Raw genomic sequence first — 20,080 nt, 5'->3', positions numbered from 1 at the left:
ATACCACTTTAATCAAGTGATCAAAGTTAATATCATCAGTGTGGTAAGCAGTCTCTGAGATGGCCCACATCCTGATATTCTAACCCTTGTGTAATCCTGTCTTCGATGTGGTCTGCATCTGGTTTCTAATGAATAGAGTATGACAAAAAAGATGGGATGTTACTTCTGACAGTAGGTTGCAAAGAAACTGCAGTCTCCATCTTGCTTGCTCACTCTTGCTTTTTTGCTTGGTCATTGATAAAAGCTGGCTGCCATATGGTAAGCTGCTTTATGGAAAGGCCCCCAGCCAACAGCCAGCAAGGAACCTTAACACTCAGTCCAGCATCCTCTGAAGAGCTGAATCCTGCCAACAACCATATGGACCAGCTTGGAAGCAGGTCCTGCCACAGTCAAACCTTTTGATGAGCCCGCAACTGTCCATGCCAACACAGCTAAGCTGTGCCCAGATTCCTAACCCAGAGAAAACAGATAATAAATGATAATCCACTAAGAAGTGGGATCATTTGTTTGCAGCATTAGATACTGTACTATAATCAGTAATAAATTTCAGCATCATCTATCACCTGATAATATGCACTGAGAAGGTCACATGGATTCTGTGGTATCCGCAATATGCATAACCTTGGCTAATCATGAGAAATGGACTAACGCATCATGACAACACATCAGAATGAGGGAATTCTATCCTTTAAAAGTGTCAAGGTCATGAGAGACAAGGGAAGAGCCTGTGGTTTAGTTAATAGCATTGCACCAATGTTGATTTCTTAGTTTTGATGACTGTTTTAGGCCAAGATATCCCAACCTTGCCGCTGTTGACGTTTTGGCTGGATACTTCTTTGTTGTGGAGGCTGTGCATTGTAGGATGTTTTGCAGCACCCTTGGCCTCTACCCACTTGATACCAGTAGTGTTCTTCCCCTGCCTCCACCACCATTTGTGAGAACCAAAAATGTCTTAAGACATTACCAAAAGTCCCCTGGAGAGCAAAGTCATACCCAGTTGGAGGCACTGCCCTATTTCTGTGTAAGATGGTATCATAAGAGAAAGCTGGGTGAAGGGTTAGGGGAACACTGTACTGCATTTGTACCTCTGCTCTAAGTCTAGAATTATCTCAAAAATAAAAGTTCTTTCTTAAAAATTGATGCTAATTCATGCTTGTGAAAAAAGACCCAGGGGGTGCAAGGGTAGTTCAGTGGTAGAAGTCTCACCTGCCATGCAGAAGAGCCGGGTTCAATTCCTGGTCCATGCACTTCCCAAAAATAAACAAAAATTCAACAAATCGTGCTGCAATAATGGGATACATGGAAAAAATAATGAAATGTGACCCCACCATACAGCATACCAAAAAAAAATCCAAATAGTATATTAAAAATTGAGTTTAATATCTTTATTCACTCTCATCACCAAATCATTAACACGTTTGAACAAATTCCAAAATTTTCTGATTCAAATCTATAGTTTTTACACAGTTGAGATAAGTATGTATGTTTATACTGTTTGCAGATTGCTTTTTCACTTTATATTTTTGACGTCTTTCCATATGCAATCTATCTCAGTCTTTTAATTGGTACCCATTTTAGTTTCCCAGCTGTTAAAACAAATACCGTACAATGGGTTGGCTTAACAGGAGTTTATTGGCTCAAACTCTCAAAGCCTAGAAAGCTTGTTTGCTCCCAGGGTCAGTATCTTCTGGCTGACTGGCTGTCTTGGCTTTTCCACCCCATGGCAATGTGCATGGCACCTCTTCTATCTCCTCTGGGTTCCCTTGACTTCCAGCTTCTCACTTCCAATAGCTTTTTCCTTCTATATCTGAATTTCATTCTGTTTATACAGGACTCCAGTAATGTGGATTAAAACTCAACCAGATTGAGTTGTTTTGAAAGTGTAGCCTACTCCAGAAAAACCACGTCCTTTAATCATGATTCAGTATTGCAGGGTGGGAACCTTTGATTAGATTGTTTCCATGGAGATTGACCCACTCAATTGTGGGTATGACCTTTTTGATTAGAGTACTCCCATGAAGATGTGGCCTGCCCAATTATGGGTGTGGCCTTTTGGTTAGAAGATGTGGTTCCGCCCATTCAAGGTGGGTGTTGATTCGTTTATGGAGTCCTTTAAAAGAGGAGACATTTTGGAGGAAGCTGAGAGCTGACAGAGATGCAGACACCTGGAGATTCTTGGAGGGCTGACAGCATATAGTGGCTATGTACCTTCCCATGAGGTGCCAAGCTAATCAGAACCCAGAGTTGTGTCCTGGAGGAATTAAGTGAAGACACTTAGAGAGGAAACCACTCGAATCAGAAGCTGGATGCAACGGAATCAGGAACAAGGACCAGCAGACGCCAGCCATGTGCCTTCCCATGTGACAGGCTTTCTTGAGTCAAGGTATCTTTCTCTGGATGCCTTTAGTTTGGACATTTTTCTGGCTTTAGAACTGTAAGCTTTGTAACAATAAATTCCCTTTTTAAAAGGCATTCCATTTCTGGTGTATTGCATGCTGGCAACTTTAGCAAACCAATACACTGATTCAGTTGGGCTACACCTTAACTGAAGTGTCATCTTCAAGATCCTATTTACAATGGGTCCAAACCCATTAGAAAGTGGACTGAGACAAGAACATGTCCAAACTGGGGTGCAATTCAACCTACCACAGTATTCTTTATTAATGTTTTTGTTTTGTTTTGCTTTCGTGCACATTATAATTGCTCTGCTGAGCCATGACTTGCTTTTTTTCACCCAGCATACAATACTGACATTTTCATACCATTGCTATGGGCCAGGCACTGTTTTCAGTGCTTTATCTGAATTAATCCATTTACTCTTCACATCGAACTGGTGAGTATATATACGTATATTTTTTGGTCTCCATTTTGCAGATGGGAAGCCCAAGCACAGAGGTTAAGTGATTTGCTCAAGGTCATAGCAAGGTACCGCCCCCATCCTGCCTCGAATTTGTCCTGGACCTGCTTTCCCTCTGCCTCATTCTTTTCAACAGAAACCCACGCTTTAGATGAACTATAATTGAACTCTCCCGGTGGGTGTCTTTGACTCCCATATCATCTCCACCCTGCAGTGCTCCAGTCCTGAGTCCTCATCCACCTTCCCAGTGCCCCACGGGCACCGCAAACCCAACTTAAAATTGGCTCAAACCAAGCTCATCGTCCTCCCCGGTTCCCACCCGCGCCGCCCCCCACCCCCCACCCCCCAGGACGGAGGAAGGAGCGAGGTTGAGAGGGAATAAGTGATGGGAGCAGGTCCCAGAGGAAGGGGACGGTGTCAGGAATCAGTAGCACAGACAGGGGTTTAGCCTGGCCAAAAATAAAGGAGGGCGGGTTGGCTTTGGACTTCTGGTTGGAAACAGGTGGGAAAAGGGAGAATGGAGGAGCCTAATTTAGGTTTTGGGCTCCCAGCTACTCGTCACCAAGGCGACTGCGTTGCTATGGCAACAGCAAAGGCAACACCGCCTTTCCCAAGAACCTTGTCGGCTGCCGTTACCCCCACACCCGGCAAACACTTCCCCGAGGATAGCAACCAGGGGGGCCTGCGGACCTCTGGGGACGGCTTGGGAGGGTGGGAAGGGCCGCCTCGGTGGCCAAGCACCAGGCTCCGGGTTGCCCGGCTGGGCGGCGAGGCAGCGACGCCGCGATCTGGACTCTGAAGCTCGCCAAAGAGCGTGGAGAAAGGCGGGCCCGCATCATGACCCACCAATCAGAGGGACGGGGCGGGGCGGGGGTGAGGCCGGTCGGGGGCGGGGCCTTAGGGAAGGCAGGGGTGGGGCCGCCTTCTCTCTCTTCTGCCCAATAAAAAGCCTGGCAGCGAGGGCCGACGGCGGGGGTGGCCAATAAGCGTTGTCTCCAGGCCCGGGGCGGGGCGCGTCGAGCCAATCGGCGGCGGCAGTGGGCGGGTGCGGGCGGCGGCGCGGCGGAGGCGGAACGGGCGCTGCGGAAGAAGGGAAGATGGCGGATGAGGAGAAGCTGCCGCCTGGCTGGGAGAAGCGCATGAGCCGCAGCTCAGGTGCCGCGGGAGTCGGGGGCGGCCGGGGCCGGGGCGGGACCGCGCGGGCCCGCGAAAGCTGGGCTCGAGCTACACCTGGGGCCCCGCGGCGCTTCCGCCTCTTTCCCGTGGGGTCTTGGTTCCTCCGCGTTGTCCCCGAGTAACGGCCCTGTGGGGCCTCTGAGCCTCGAGAGCCAGGAAGCCGGGGGAAACTGAGACCGGGGTGCGGTGGGGAGGGGCCAGGGAGCCCGCAGCTCACCCCCGGACCTTGGCCCTGTCTCTGCCGGCCCTCATGCGCCTGACGTCCCTGTATCCCTTCGGGCTCGGAGGGCATCCCTGGAGAGGGTAACCCCATAATCCATGCCCGGGGCGTGGCTTCCTCGAAACACCCTTGCCAACCACACTTAATGCACGGTCTGTGATATCCACCGCAGAAACCCTGTCTGAGCACGGGCCCTGCGTGGGGACCCCCCCCCCCCCCATAACGACACCAATATCAGGCCACGTTCATCTCTGCACCAGGCAGAATCTCCCCAACTCTGGGAACTTGACGGTTATTGCCCCCATTTTGCAGGGCAGGACACTGAGGCCAGAAAGCTTAAGGAACTCTTGCCCGTGGTCATTCAGTTTAGGGGGTAGTGACTGGATTAAATCCAGTAAACTGGATTATATATATCGAAGAATCTTAGTTTTTTGATAAAAAAATTAAACCTGACTCCCGGGGCCCTCCCCAAAATCATGTCACTGCAAACTTCATAGGAGCCCAGCAGCTATCTCCAGAGCTCAGAGGAACAGCACTTTGCATGCATCTTCATTGACTCTCTCTCCACACATTCACCCATGAGGTTTGATGTCCTTATTCTCTCACCCCCACTCTTCAGATGAGAACAGTGAGGTTCAGGGGGATAGATCTCATTGCAGAAGGTTTTGTAGTCAGTGACTCACCTGGATTTGCCCCCAGAACCCGAGCCCTTGACCTGCCCCCCCACCTTTGCCTGTGTCTGGGTCCTGTGGCATCAGCCTGATGCTCTTGCCAAGCTCTGGGTTCCCCCACTCCTGACAGTCACCCTCAAGGGTGACCCCCTGCCCTATGCAGCACTGGGCCTGAGTCTTCTATGTGACTCAGGCAAACCCTCAGCCCCTGGGATAACAGTTTTCTCTACTGGGTCCTTCAGGCTTGTTTGCAGACTTCACTTGTACGTGCTCCTCAGTCCCTGGGTGGACCATGGCCCCCGGTAATGCTGGTCCCTGCTTCTTCTGCAGGAGATTATACTGTGCCACAATGGAGAGCAGAGCTTTTGTGTACAGTTCCTGTCTCGCCCCATGCCCCCATCCCACTCCCTGACCTTGGAGCAGAGTAAACAACTGAGGAAACGTTACCCGCTCTTGCTCTTACCACAGACGGGGAAGCAGGGCCTCAGTTTTGCCATCTATAAAAGGGAGGTAATTCTTACATTCTTAATGCATGCCAGGCTCTGTCCTAAGCACTTTATAGATGAGCACTCATTCCTTCCAACAACTCTACAACAGCAACTGTTAGCTCCATTTTACAGGTGGGAAACTCAGGCCCAGGAAAGGGAGAGCATACATACTTTCATACAGTGAACGAATAGCAGAGGTGGATTTGAACCGTGGTGGCATGGCTGTTGAGTGTACACTTGAAACACTCTCCTGTTTTGCTCTCTTCTGTCCCTCCTGGGTTATTTTTCTTTTTGAAGTTATCGATGACTGAAGTTGTCTACTTTGCGTCTTTAGTGCCCGTTTGTCCCCACCTAGTATGTTAACTTCCTGAAGGCAGGGACTGGGTGCTGTTAGATTAGCCCCAGTGTCCCCGGGGCCTATGCCACATGGCAGACACACCATGGATGTGCCAACTGAACACTGGCCAGTCTCTTATCCTGACTTCCAGTCAGCTGAACTTCCACCTCCCTCCCCTCCAGGCCGGGTCTACTACTTCAATCACATCACCAATGCCAGCCAGTGGGAGCGGCCCAGTGGCAACAGCAGTGGCAAAAATGGGCAGGGGGAGCCTGCCAGGGTCCGCTGCTCACACCTGCTGGTCAAGCACAGCCAGTCACGGCGACCCTCGTCCTGGCGGCAGGAAAAGATCACCCGGACAAAGGAGGAGGCCCTGGAGCTGATCAATGGTGAGCACAGCCAGGCACAGGATATCAGTGGAGAGTCTTCACTCTAGGGAGGGCTGGTGGGAACGGGCCTTGTGGGAATCAGACCAGACACTCAGCCCCAGCTGTGAGGTATGGCATGACATGTCACTGCAGGACCTGAGCCTGGCACCCATGGCTGCCTCTTCTTCTCACTATCTGGCATTTCAGGTGAGCCAGGGTAGGCATAGAGGACCCAGCCCTGGAGGCTAACAGATCTGGGGACCCCAGGACCTTGGGGGACCTTTGTCACTGCCTGTCCTCCAAGCTCAGTTTTCTCCTCTGTAAGTGGGCATCACCATGCACCTGCCTCCGAGGTGAGGTAGTGTTGGGCACACAGTCGGCTCTCAGTTGTGGAGCTGTTTTAGTATCATCCAGCAGAGCCCTGGGTCACCTGTGTGGGCAGGTGGGTCCTGAAGGTCATAAAGGTCACACACGCAAAAGGAGCCTTTTGCGTGAGTGAATTCTGACCTGAGAGCGGAGGCTATTCCTAGCACTGTTCTGTCTCCTTCACAGTCTAGAGCAGGGATTGACTTTTTTCTTAAAAGGGTAGATGGACAAATAGTTTTGGCTCTGCAGGACATAAGGTCTCTGTTGCAGTGGGAAGGCAGCCAATAACAATTCGTAAACAAATGGTCGTGGCTGTGTTCCACTAAAACCTTATTTGCCAAAGCAAATGGGGTTTGGCCCATCAGGGTTTGCAGAACCCTCGTCTAAAGCTGTCTAGTATGGCCACCACTATCTACATGAGACCGTTTAAGCTTAAATTAATTAAAAGTAAATTTTTTTAAAAGAAATCAGTTCCTCAGTTGTAGCGGCCACACTTCAAGGGTGTAGCAGCAACTTGCATCTACAGCTGCCATATTGGACAACATGAATCTGAAACATTTCCTTCACTGCCAGAGGGCCTATTGGATTGTGCTTATCTAGGTCTTGTGTGTGGTTTTATCATCCGCTCAGCCTTTCTCTCCCACCAGAGACCCCTGTGCCTTCCTGGGCTCTTCCTGCTCGCACGCCACACAGCCAGTTCCTCCCCACACCCACAGCCTGTAACAGCCTGAGTGCCAGTCTGGCTCTAGCAAGGCCTGGCTGTTTGACCATGAGCAAGTTACTTAACATCTCTGAGCCTCAGTCTTTTTCTCCTAAAAAATCATCATATTAATAAGACCCCCCTCATAGGGTAGATGTGAGGCCTCTGACCTCACACAGTAAAGCATGATTAACAGCCCCTAGCAACTAGGAAATGCCCTAGTTGCTGGCAGTCATTGCCATCGTCACTGTTAGTGTTAGCACAGTGCCTGGCCCAGAGTCCATACTCCGGTGAGTATTGGCTTGTTTTGTTATCACGTCACTTGGCGCAGTACTTGGCCTGTAGGATATTTCACACCTGCACACATCATATGGCAGCTGGTGCGATAAATGGCACCTGCCGTTTCACTTATCCCAAGCATTGTAGAGAGGAGCTGGGTTCTTGGGCAAAACCCTGAAGGCAGGTAAAGAGTCTGACTCCTAAGTCCCTCAGGAACGGGGATCCCTCTATACTCCAACCTCCCAGCCCAAAGCCTGGCCTAGAGCTAGCCTTCAAAACATTGTTTCTGAAGCCCACAGGAAGCAGGAGGGATTCATGACAGAGGAAATGGCAGAAACCAAGGCCTGGGGCGAGGATGTAGCCAAGCCAGGATCTTTGAGAGGGCTGCAGGGGGCTGAAGGTGGCAAGACCTAAGGGCAGACTGGGGAGTGTTAGCAGGAGCTGAGGACTCACCTGCCTGGGCCTGAGGGTCTGGTGGAGCTATGGCAGTAGTTGCAGCTGGAGGCTTGAGCTGTCAGGTGGGAGGGCAGGTAGGAGTGAGAAGGGACAGATTCCAACAAGATCTCCCAGGCAGAATCAAGAGGACTGTAATGGATTCAAGAGCAGGAGAGAAGGGTGGAATGAGTTAGAGCCAGTGTGGCCACCCAGGCTTCTCGCAGAGCTGGACTCCAGGGCTGGCCGTGTGACCCTGAGCAGGTGTCCTCATCTCTCTTCTGGGGACACAGTGGCCATGCAGACCCAGGAGAGGCGCAGAGCAGGATGTTCACTGGAGGGAGAGGCACAGCGTCTGGCTCTAGCTTTCTACCCAGAGGAGCCTTAACCCCACCCAGGCATGTTTGGAGGGGATACTGAGGTCAGCACAGGCAGTAGCTCTAGGGCAGCCCCCATTGCTTCCGATCGGCCCACGGAACGAGCTCCAGGCAGGTACGCAGAGGCCTGGAGGCTCCCTGTGCAGACCCTCTGGTGACCTTGGGCTCAGGTTCTGTCCTCCCAGACTCAGCCTTCTCCTGCCCGAGTCACAGCTTCAGGGGTCGATGGATAATGAGGGCACCGGGAGATGGCCCCTGGCTGCCGTGCACATGTAGTAACCAGACACTCAGGCAGTGTCAGCAGCTTTGGGTGCCCAGGCCTCATTTCTTCTTCCATGAAAGTAGATCTTCACTCCATCTTGGGTCTGTTCCAGGTGACTGGGAGATCTTGGTTTGGACAGCGCCCCACCCAGTGACAGCTGGACCTGAGCCTCCTCATCGTCCCTCTAGGTCTGGTGCTCCGTCTTTGCCCCTAGGGGACAGACTGCCCGCAGTGAGGGCCAGCTCCTCCGCATTTTCTGCTGAGGCTCCTTCTCCTGACTTTAGTTCCTCTGCAGCTGCTGGGCTGCAGCCAAGGCTGCGAGGAATCCAGAAACCCGCTGTTTGTCATTGTCCTGTGTCCTGAGTAGGCCTCCCCTTCAGGCTCCCCCAGCCCCACCTGCGTGGGCTAGCGCCTGAGCCTCCCAGGGAGGCCGGGTGTAAGCAGCATCCCCTACACCCACACCCACAGCCTGGGGGTCAGTGAGTCCTTTTATCCTGGCTTCCCTGCTGGCCTCCAGGCTAGGTCTCTGGTCTCTTAGGGCTCCTCCTGATGGACCTTAGGGCTTCTGGGACAACAGTCCTAACCCTGTCACCTCTTTCTCTGACCTGACACCTGGGCAGCTTTGGGCTGGAAGCAGCTGTGTTGATTTGGTGGGGCAGAGCAGGGAGTTTGCCGACAAACCTTAGCGGGTCAGGAACCACCCCATTTGTTTGCTCACCCATCCCTTATGTGATGACGGAAGAGCTCTGATAGGCGATTTCTTTCGAGAGCCTGCTGCACCCCATCCTCACAACTGCCCTCCAAGATGGGAGCTGCTCTTACCCCATTTGACAGGCCAGGCGGGTGAGGCTCCAAGAGGCCAGGCCACCCACCCAGGCCACAGAGCTCACACACAAATGGTGTGATAGAGCTGCCGTTTGAACCCAGCAGCTGGAGTCTACGGTATCCCCGTCACCCCCTGCCCTCCTCAGCCTCAGGACCCACTGTGAATGGGCTGGCCTATGAGCTGCCACCAAAGGCTAGATAGATAAATCTTCCATTTTGTGCCCCATTTCAGGGGCTCCAGAATTCCCCACAGGAGACAGAGGGCCCCTGCTCCACCCTGGGAGCCCTTTCAGGGGCCTGGGTCTGCAGAGTTCTCGAGCAAAGCCCCAACCAGAGGGATGAGGGTTCTATGGATGCCATCTTGGTGATGGTGCATTGGCATGATCAGATGAGATCGGGCCCTATCCTGGAAAAAAGACCCAGGGGCTCCAGTGTCACTTTCTGTTTTTCACTTTCCCTTGGATTTGGGACCTGAATTTCTCAGAAAATGCCTGTGAGATTCTACCACTATAGCCTGAAAACCAGCCATGGATCCCTGTCCCTTCTTCCATGTAGCCTGTTTCAGTCTTGTTTATTTGTGTGTTCCTTAAACCTTTGTGAGTACCTGTTTTGTGCCCAGCGCTGGGTGCTGGGGATGTGGCAGACCCCGGTGTGAGGCAGACAGGGCAGGGGTGTGCACAGTGGCCACAGGGAGGCACCTCAGGCAGCCAGCATCTGAGGGAAGCTTCCAGATGAGAGCAGAGGGCTCCAGGTGGAAAGAACTGGGGGAGTATGTGTGAAGAGTGAGCCTGGAGGTGAAACTGTGTTCCCGTGCAATCGGCTTGTGGCCAGGACCAGATCCTGAAGGCCAGCCTTTAGGAGAGGGAACTCAGGAAAAAGTGATTAAATAAAGTCGATTCAGGCTCCCACCAAAGAAGGATGTTTTCTGAGAGTGCTGTCTGGTCCCAGGAAGGTCTGGATGATGTGAACTAAACAGGAGCAAAAGCTTGACTTGTATTCAGTTTTTAGTCTGACATCGCTTGTACACTGTGTTTAGTGTGTATGGTGTGTGTTTGCGTGTGTGTTTGGGGCAAGCTGTCCAATCTTGGGGATCCCCGGCTGTTGGAGGATGTGGTGAGGTGATGCTTGTTCAGGGCTCAGGGCTGGGTCCACTTCACAGGAGCTGGATGTGGAGGGACAGTTTTGCTTCCTGAGGGCAAGCAGGGAGAGATGAAGCAAGCCTGGTGCTGTGTGCGTGAGGCCAGGAGGGAGCCCAGAGTCTAGGGGCAGGAGGGGCACACCAGTGCATCACTGACGCATGTGCCCAGCACAGAGAAGCCCCCCTAGCAACCCCCAGGACTCTTCCCACCAGACTGGGGTGTTGCATGCAGAAGCAGTAGTCCACCCGGGGTTGGGGCCTTGTGTGGCACTGGCACTCCTGTCTGATAAGTGAGGCGGTGCATCGTGGTGACGGCCAGATCAGACTGAGACTGCAGGTGAGGACAGTAGATGAGAGAGAAGTAGGGGCAGCAGCTTTCCTGGGACATGCAGTCCACACAGAAGGGAGAATGGCAACCACCAGGGACCTGTTAGAAGTCTCACTCCGTGCAGGGCGCCATACTGCTGACTCAGCAGCTGGTAGGTGTGTCACAGCACACTGCTACTGATGCCGCAGGGTTCAGGCAGAGAAGCCAAGGAGTGATCAGATGGGACAGGAACGCAGGGAGGGCAGGGGTGCTGGGGCATGTGGACCAGATAGCAGCACGCGGCAGCACCTGCTGGGACGTGTGGCAGGCAGGGGGGCAGCGGTGGGTGTTCTCAGGGCCATTTCTGTGGGCCCAGCTCACAGGGAGAGACCATTCCTGCACTGGGCCACAGCCTCGAGGCTGGACTCTTCATGGGCTGCCACACGGGGCTGATATCCTGGGAGTCCATTGGTGGCTGGGTCTGTGGGTGCAGGGCAGGCCCATGCGTATGGTGGGGGCAGGAGGGGGCACCTAGGGGAAGAAAGGACAGCTTCTGAGCCCCTTCCCTTGCCCATCACAAGGATTCCCTGGATTCAGGACCACCTGCCCCCCCCCCGCTGTATTCCCAAATGTGATCACCTCGGCAGCGCTGTGAGTCCTTTCCCACAGGGTCACCCTTTGCCTTCCTCCCTGTCGGTCTTGCCTCCCTCTCCCTCCAGGGAGAATCGCTATGCGAGCAGGAGTGGATTGGTTCGGTGGGTCCTGTGCTCTGCTGCCAGCCGCTGTCGGGGCATGGGACATACACCCCTGGGAGCTGCCAGCCGCTCCTCCTGCTTTCAGCAGACAGAACTGGGCTTCAGAATCTCCTCTAGAAAACTTTCCCACAGTTGCCCTCAGGGGTCTCTTGGTGGGTGGGCCCTGCAGGTCCCAGCCCTCTCCTGGGGACCCTAGCCTCCCTCTACAACCACTCCCCTGCCTCCTGCTCTCCCATCAGAGCTCGGAGGTAGGTCTCTTTCAGAGTTTGCTTGGGGGTGGGGGGTAAAGGTTGGCCACGGTATGTTCACGTGGCGGGGAGTGGGCAGCCACAGGCAGCAGGGACGGGGTGTGAGGCTGTGCCTGCCTGTCAGGGTCGGGCCTGGGGCCGATGGCGGGAGTGCATCGGGGCGCTTGTGTGTGGAGGCGCCCCTCTGTAGAGGCAGGTAACCTTGGGTGCACGGGGAGAAAGTGTTCGTGGAAGTGTGTGGGGAAACTTTTCACGCGTGAGTGTATGCCGTGTCTAGGGAGCTGTGGGAGCAGCCTGGGTGAGTGGGGATTGTGCACCCGTGCATGCTCGCTTGCTCCCTCTCACACGTGCGTACACAGACGTGCACATGCTGGGGGCGTGAGCGAGCTCTTGCTCTCTGGCCCTGCCCTCCGGCCTGCTCTGACCTGGAATTTTCTCTGTCCTCAGGCTACATCCAGAAGATCAAGTCCGGGGAAGAAGACTTCGAGTCTCTGGCCTCCCAGTTCAGCGACTGCAGCTCTGCCAAGGCCAGGGGAGACCTGGGTGCCTTCAGCAGAGGTGCGCATGGAATGGGCACCTCCAAGCCCTGGGGTCTGGCTACCCTCCCGCCAGGGGCACCCTTGGGTGGGTAGAGGTTGGGGGCGGGACCCATGGCCCAGCCTTCTGGCTCCAGCAGGTGGCAGCACAGACTGCTCTTAGGCCTCAGGGGCCACCCTGCTGGAGGGTTAGGGTGTGCGGACCCTTCCCCCTGGGGACGTGCCCCCCGCCAGAGGTGTCGGTCTGTGTGTCTGCACAGCTGTCCCCATCACAGGCCCATCAAGGCAGGGTTGTCCATTCTTTGCGTCCTCCAACCAGGGGTCTAAGGCTGGGCCGCTCAGAACCCCAGGGCGTGTCCCCGGAATGCTCCTGCCCGCCCTGACCTCAAAGGTGGGAAACCAGGGGTGACAGAAGTTGGGGCAGAACAGAAGGGCTACGGATAGGCCTTTCTGGGGGAGACAGGGGAAAGGGGTACATGGAGGGTTCCAGGCCTCGCCGCCCCCTATCCCTGGGACCAGCGGCAGCCAGGACGTGGTGTGGCTGGGAACCCTGCTGCCCACAGTCGCAGCACAGCGCATCTGTAAGTGACGGGCCAGACACCGCGTGGCAGACGGGGGCGACGCTCAGCATGGGTGGGCGCCCATCAGCCCGCGTCCCTGGGCCTCTGCCCGCCTGCCCGGCCCGGTTCTGACCTGGGCCCCGACTGCCCACCCCGACCCTCACGGTTCCCCCAGGTCAGATGCAGAAGCCATTTGAAGACGCCTCGTTTGCACTGCGGACGGGGGAGATGAGCGGGCCCGTGTTTACGGATTCCGGCATCCACATCATCCTGCGCACCGAGTGAGGGGTGCGGGCGGTCCAGCCTGGCCTGCGGGGCGCAGCGGCTGGGCCCACCTGGCTCCTGGCCAGAGCGCGCCCCTCCCTGCTAACCTCACACAGTATTTATTATTCCCAAAATGGCTGGGAAGGAGGCTCTTGGCGATGGGAGCTTTGGGGTGTCCGCTGCCTGTTTGCCCCCAGTTGGGGCTGGCCCTGCCAAACTCCCCTCCCCTTGCATCTTAAGTAATTGACTTCAGGGGGGCACCAGGGGGTGGGGAGGCTCCCAGACCCAGGGGCATGGGGTGACTGTCTCAAAATGAAGGCCTGGTAAGCCGAGCCAGCCCCCGCAGCCCCCCGTAACTCCCCACCAGGGCCGGGGAGAGTGGCTGGAGGGCTTCCAGTTGTTTCTAGTTATGCCACGTTCCTCTGTTCAGTTGCAAAAAGCAAGCACTCAGCTTGGGGGCTCAAACTGCCTGGCAGTGGGGCCCCCTCCTTCCCCTAGATTAAACCTTGGAACCACTGCTGTGCTGTCCTGTGTGTCATTTCCTCCCTCGTGAGGTGGGGGGGAAGAGGGGGACACCGCCAGGGGAAGGGCATCCTCTCCTGTCTTCCCTGGTCCATTTCCTCCCCTGGGAAGCCTCTCCTCGGTCCTGGGCTCTGGCCAGTCCCAGCAGGAATCCGTCTGGGCTGCAGCCTTCCAGTGGTCCTCAGGCTGGGTGGGGCAGAGCCATCTCCAGGGGTACAATGGCCAGGGCCCCACCACACCACATCTGACACAGCAAGTGGAGATGGTGAATCCACAGGGGATCCTGGGGTGGCTGGTGGAGCCCCCCACCCTCTTCTACACTTAGACCACTCTCCAATTAGAACGAATTACACCCAGCACCTTCCCACCTGCTTCCCTGTCAGCATAAATGCTTCCCGCAGATTGTCCTTGGGTCCTGAGGCCAGGCCCAGCGCTATCCGTGGATGCTGTTACCTGGCAACAGGGGCCCAGGCTGGAGAGGAGGGGGACTGCCAGGGGCCTCGAGCAGGAACGTCCCCTGAACCCCATCGGGGAGGGAGGCCCTGTGTTGGGAGCCGGGGGGGAGTGGAGGTCCCCAGTGCAGTTTTCCGTGGCTGTCAGAGCGTAGGGGTTTCTGTGGGGTGAGCGCTGGTGGGTACTCCAGACCAGATCGTGTTCCTGGCTCTCCCTCCATCTCGGAGACCTCTGCCCGGGTGGGTGGCAGTGGGTGTGGCCCACCATCAGCTGCCCGCTCTCCTCCCACTGACCTGATGGGGACCAGCCCAGGCTGCAGGGGTTTTAGGCCGTCACGGCTTTGGGACCCCAACAGAACACAGCCCTGCCCCACCGGGCCCCATGGGAAGCCTGTGACAGCCCGCACCTCCCCCAGCTCATAAACAGTCACCTGGGTTCTGGAGCGGGTTCTGGGGCGGCATGTTTGTCCTCAGAGGTTCAACCATTTCCCTTCCTCTCTGGCAGGGTGTGGAGTGCCCACCGCCTGGAGGCAGGCAGCTGCCCCGCTTTGTGCACCACCAACTCAGTGGGGCTGGGAAAGCAATTCCTCTCCTGGAGCTGTGGAGGGAGATCCTGGAAGGACCAGAAATGGAGGGCTGCAGAGTTCTGCCCTCAAAGGAGGGCTCCCCAGGAAACGGGGCGGGTGCCCCGGCTCTCAGCATCCAAGACCCAGGGATGGATCTTTCCCCGGAGCGTCTGCGTTTGGGAACCTGACAGGGAGGGTGTGCCTCAGCCGTGGGGGCCGCCAGAGATGACCTTGGTGGCACTCCCTGCCGCTTTAGACATCCCCCGTGGGCCTCTGTCTGATCTTCGCCAGGCTCCCCACATGGGTGTCTCCAGGTGTGCACCTGCTGGGAGTGCCGTCAGGGTGCGGCTGCCCAGCTTCGTGGGCCGGGCCCCCTTCCTCTGGCTATCCTGGCAGTGGCCAAAGTATGAGTAGGAAAGTTGCTGTTAGATGAACGTGCCCCAGAGCCCATTAGGAAGTAGCTATGGTTTCTTCGGCTTCTCCCCCTCCCCAGCCGCCCCCTTCTGCCCCGAAAGGAGGCCACAAATCCTGGGCTTTCAGAATCAAGGATAGTGGTGTGGTCTTCCCCGGGCCTGCCTCCTCCTGCCCTCTCCCATCCCAGATGCCTCCCCAAAGGGTCCCTGTCTACTTCCCAGCCACATGCATCAACCCAGCTGTCCGTGGCCGCCAGGACAGTGTCAGCAAGTTCCCACCCCAGGGTGGGGGTCGGTTTCCCCGTGGCAGCCAGGAACGCAGTGACAATACGAGGAGGCGTCCAGTGGGCGGCAGGTGACCTGAGACAGACACACCTCAGGTGGCGTGCCATCTGCCTATTCTTAGACCAAAAGCCACAAACAGGAGTACGCAGAGCACCAGGGCTTCTGTGTGTGTGTGTGTGTGTGTGTGTATGTGTGTGGTGTGCGTGTGTAAGAGAGAGCATGGGCAGTTGTGATGCCACGTACCTGTGGGTGTCCGTCTGAGGACTTGACACGCAGAAGTGTCAGACACCCCCACATCTAGTCCTGTGGCTCCAGGTCTGCGGGTATTTGGGGCAGATCTTGAACTAGAAGTCCTCAGCCTCCTGACCTTACTTTGGGAGGATTCAGCTGAGAGACTGATGAACTACCCTCTCCCCAATTCTTGTCTTGGAGATTTGCCTCCAAATAAATGTCAGTTGTGGGGGCAGGGGGCACAGGCACTCGAAGTACCCCAGCACTGTGCCATAATTTAGCAGGCACAGAGCAAAGTGCCTCTCAATGGGTTAATCCAGGAATCGATTATTTTCCACTGTCAAACTTGTTAATTTAAATCGGAATTAATTGCTCTTCTCAGAGATTTCTTTAAAAATTGGTTTTAAATGAGCGCATTAGGCAGCCTCATGTTTTATTCATCGGTTTCCTTCCCAATATGGCCTGACCGTCCGCTTTCCCGGAGATCCCAGCACGGAACAAAGATGATTTAATCAGGACAGCCATTAATTAGAGATGGGGAGCAGGAGGAGGGGTCCTCCCTGGGAGGTGGGCAGCCCTCTTCTCTGGCCTTCACGTGGCGGGATGGGGTCTGAACCCTGGGGCTCCTGTCACGAAGTCTCAGCTCTGGAGCCCCCAAGAATCGGGAGGGCTTTTGGTGGGCTCAGAGGTTCAGCCCTGCAGCACCCCTCCCTGCCTTCGCTCCTGGCTGTCAGTCATGGGAATGGAAACCCAGCTCCAGAGATGACTCCTCCACTCTCCTTGCCCCCTTCTCACTGCCCAGCTCACATGTCACCCCCATGAGCCCCTCAAGGGTCCTGTCCTGCCCCTCCAGCCTGCCCCACGTGGGCCACCAGAGAAGGGGGCAGGCAAGCACGAACCCTCATTCCTTCTTCCCCTTTAGCCATATCCTCAAGGCTGCTTAAGAAAGGGCCCTTCTTGCTTCTCCAGTGTCCTCCTGAGGAGCTGTAGGCCTCATGTCGGGGCCCAGAGCTCCTCCCAGGTAAATGGGCTCCGGGGAGAGGGGTGGGCAGTTCACCAGAAGGTGCTGAAGGCACCCTTAGGTGTAACTCATTCCAGACGCCTTTGAAAGATGCAGCTTCCATTTGGGATGATGGGAAAGGTTTGGTAATGGATGGTGGTGAAGACAGCGTAACATTATGAACATAATTAACAGCACTGAATTATATATTTGAATGTGGTTAGAAGGAAAAATTTTAGGTTGTATATATATTACTAGAATACATTTTGTTAAACATCCATGGAACTGCACAACACAGACAGTGAATCCTAATGTAAACCATGGATTATCGTTAACAGTACAGGTATAAAAATGTGCTTTCATCATTTGTAACAATTGTACCACACCAATGCAAGGTGTTAATAATAGGGTGGGATATCGGAACCCTGTATTTTATGCATGACTTTTGGTAAACCCACAGCTTCTCTAATTTAAAAAAAAAAGAAAGAAAATTTTGAAATTACAAAGCAGAAAGAGAGGGAAAATAAAAGGGAAAAATTCTACGCCCGACCCTCAATTACACAAATTCTTAAAAGCAGTCTAGCTGTCAAAATCCCATTTAAAAGTTGCCGGATGCTCTGTGATGCACCCAAGTTAAGTGATAAGTGAAAACCCAGGAACAGAGAATAGTCATTCGAGGCCAGTTTTCCTCGTTGTGATGAAATTCTCAGTTGTTTTTTATCAGATTGCTTTTAAACTAAATTGTTTTCAATCGAAACAACTTCAGATTGAGTCTCCTCACCTGTCCTCCCGAAGGGCTTACCCTGGGGAGGGGTGAGTCCCATCACCCATCCCACCTCCCACCCCTAGCTCACTGCGCGTGAGTCATGGAGCAAGGGGGGGCCAACCGAGAGGGCTCTCCGGTCCTGGAGTCAGCCCCCAGCTCTTCCTCCCCTCCCCTCCTGGACACACACAGAGCAAACGGAAGCATCAAATGTCAAACATCCCGTTTATTCCGGCAACTCGGAAAGAAAAAAAAAAAACGTAAATAAAAAAGAAACATATGCATGCACTCAACTCCTTGGGGTGGGGGGAGTGAAGGAGGTGGGGGGAAGCAGGGAGTGAGGGAGGGAAGGAGGCAGAGGTGGGGGGAGAAAGAGAACGAGCGAGTCAGATCAATAAAACGAAAAGAGGCAGAAAGAGACAGGGACATCCATAGAAAGGCAAGGAAGTGGAGTATCAAAAGCAGAGATCAATGAAGAAGAGGAGACAAAGATGAGAAGAAGCATTGGTAGAAAGAGAGAAGAAAAGCTGGGCAAAGAGGCAGGGAGAGAAAAAGGCACAGGAAGGAAGAGGAGCAAGGGGACACGATAGAGACAGAAAGATCAACTTTTAGGGGCACAGGCGGAGTGGAAAGGGCCCCCGGCGGCCCCTAGGGGTCCCCAGCAGTGCTGATGACGTGGAAGAGGGTTACGTTGTAGAGCACCTGGTGGCCGTTGTTCCAGGTGTACAGCGCCCGCTCCCGGGGGTTGTAGTCCAGCATGGAGATGTGGGAGTACTGGTTGTGGAAGGGCACGTCTGTGTACTCGTAGCTGGACGTGTTGGTGAAGTAGGCAAAGTAGACCTTGGCCCCGGCCAGGTGGGAGTTGGTCACGTAGAGCACGCCGCAGATCATGAAGGCCTCGCCGGCACTGCGCTTGGGATAGCCGGTGTCCCAGGACCTCACGACCTCCAGGGTGTGCGGGTCGAGCCGGCTCACCACGATGTTGCCCGCGTTCTGGTTGGTGGTGTAGACGGCCCAGAGCCCGCTCTCGTCCACCATGAAGTCCATGTCGGAGAAGCCACCCCAGGAGTAGGGGAAGGTGTTGTTGTAGCCCGCGCCGGGGAGGCTCCTCTGCACCAGCACGGAGCGCGAGCGGAAGTGGTACTTCACCACCACGTTGCTCTGGTACTTGTTATAGAACAGGGAGCCGTTGTACACCACGTGGCCCGTGCCGGCCCACGGCTGGGGCAGCAGGTGCTGGATGAAGTTCTGGCCTTTGATGAAGTCTCCGAGAGTGCGGAACTCCAGGACTCGTCGGCCCTTGTAATAGCCATCCATGTACCAGACCTATGAGAGCAGCCACCAGTCACTGGGGGGCCAGCACCAATGACCCTGGGTTCCCAGCAACCACTCAAGACTCAACCACGGCCATCTGGGATCAGTCAACCAGTCGTGGGACTTCCAGTGACCAGTCATAACCAATCACGGTCCCGTTGACTGAGGTCATATGGTCATCGAGGACCTTTGGTCTGAAAACAGACACTAAGTGGTCAGCGCTTGATCCCTAATGATCTTAAGAAATTGCAGACCCTCTGGACTCACTGGCCCAGGAATGCACTGGTCATTGAGAGTGGATGGTCAGTGGTCACTGGATGGCCATTGGGTGAAAAGGGGTCACTCAAAGTCATTGCTCATGGATAACCCCTGTAATCATGAGGTGACCAGGCATGCCATCATCATCTTCATCATCACCATCTAAATTAGTACTTGTGAGTCCCTTACTAGCCTCCGTTTTGGGGCTAACCAGCTTTAATGCTGATATTATAATCATGACCATTTTGAAGATAAGGAAATTGAGGTTCAGAGTTACTCAAGAACTTGCCCAAGTTTCCATAGTTAAGTAGAGGAACTGGATGCAAATCCAAGTTTGATTCACAAACAACTATTAACCACTTGGCTGATTCCCCTTCCCCATAATCCCTGGAAGGCTGATGATCATGGGGAGATGATGGCTAGCTACTACCTATAATCTGTGACACTCAGTGACCAATCAGTGACCAATATCAGTTACTAGGAAGGTCACTGTTGCTTGGGGAAGACAACTGGAGTTAACAGATGGTTCCTGAGGGTCATCATAGATAATGGGCAGTCACCAGAGAGGCTGCCAGAAGTTCAAAGGTTTGGAGAGGTCTGAAATGCTTAAGAAGACACTATTCACTGGGTGAATAGAGGTCTATGGTTGCTGCAAACGGTCAATAGAACTTAGTAACCCATATTCTATAAAGTCACTGGAGGTCAACAGACTTTGGGACGGAAGGTCCTCGGTCACTTGGTGGTCACTAGACAATCAAGTGGAAGTTTAAGGTCACTGGAGATCCCAGAACACTTTGGGCCAGAGGATGGTTATTGGTGTGGAATCCCTGGGCAGCCAAGGGCAGTCACAGGCTATGCCCCTCCCAGATGCTGACCCCTGAGGTTGGCACCGCTACTCACCCGGTTATCTGCACTGGGAGCCATTGTGTCGGTCATCCAGGAGCCGAAGCGGGACCCCATAGCCCGGATGGTGATGGGGTTACTAACCCCAGTCAGCTTCCCACAGCCTGAGAGGTAGGAACGGGGGGATGAGGGTAGGGCATGGGTAGAGTCCAAGGGAAGCAGGGCAAGGCTGCGATGTTATCAAATTGGGAAGAACTGGGGCCAGGG

At 54.5% G+C, this 20,080-nt stretch overlaps 2 protein-coding genes across 2 annotated transcripts in view; one reads left to right on the top strand and one right to left on the bottom strand.

Annotated features, from left to right (window-relative positions):
• Nucleotides 1-3,904: 3,904 nt before the first annotated feature.
• On the top strand, nt 3,905-13,683 carry PIN1 (peptidylprolyl cis/trans isomerase, NIMA-interacting 1). The gene is made up of 4 exons (XM_077121893.1): nt 3,905-4,012; nt 5,932-6,138; nt 12,254-12,364; nt 13,078-13,683. Exons 1-4 carry the CDS (start codon nt 3,955-3,957, stop codon nt 13,185-13,187), a joined length of 486 nt encoding a protein of 161 aa, XP_076978008.1. The 5' UTR covers nt 3,905-3,954; the 3' UTR covers nt 13,188-13,683.
• A 3,919-nt stretch (nt 13,684-17,602) lies between these two features.
• Nucleotides 17,603-20,080, bottom strand: part of OLFM2 (olfactomedin 2) — a 105,182-nt gene continuing 102,704 nt past the window's right edge. Inside the window, exons 5-6 of the mRNA XM_077119610.1 lie at nt 19,871-19,977; nt 17,603-18,724 (exon numbers count right to left, since the gene is read on the bottom strand). Coding sequence (XP_076975725.1) covers nt 18,047-18,724; nt 19,871-19,977 — 785 coding nt within the window. The 3' untranslated portion in view covers nt 17,603-18,046. The remainder of the gene's footprint in view (nt 18,725-19,870; nt 19,978-20,080) is intronic.

This window comes from Tamandua tetradactyla, chromosome 11 (genome assembly GCF_023851605.1).
Source record: "Tamandua tetradactyla isolate mTamTet1 chromosome 11, mTamTet1.pri, whole genome shotgun sequence".
NCBI lineage: Eukaryota > Metazoa > Chordata > Mammalia > Pilosa > Myrmecophagidae > Tamandua > Tamandua tetradactyla.
This window is presented reverse-complemented; position numbering and strand designations above follow the sequence as displayed.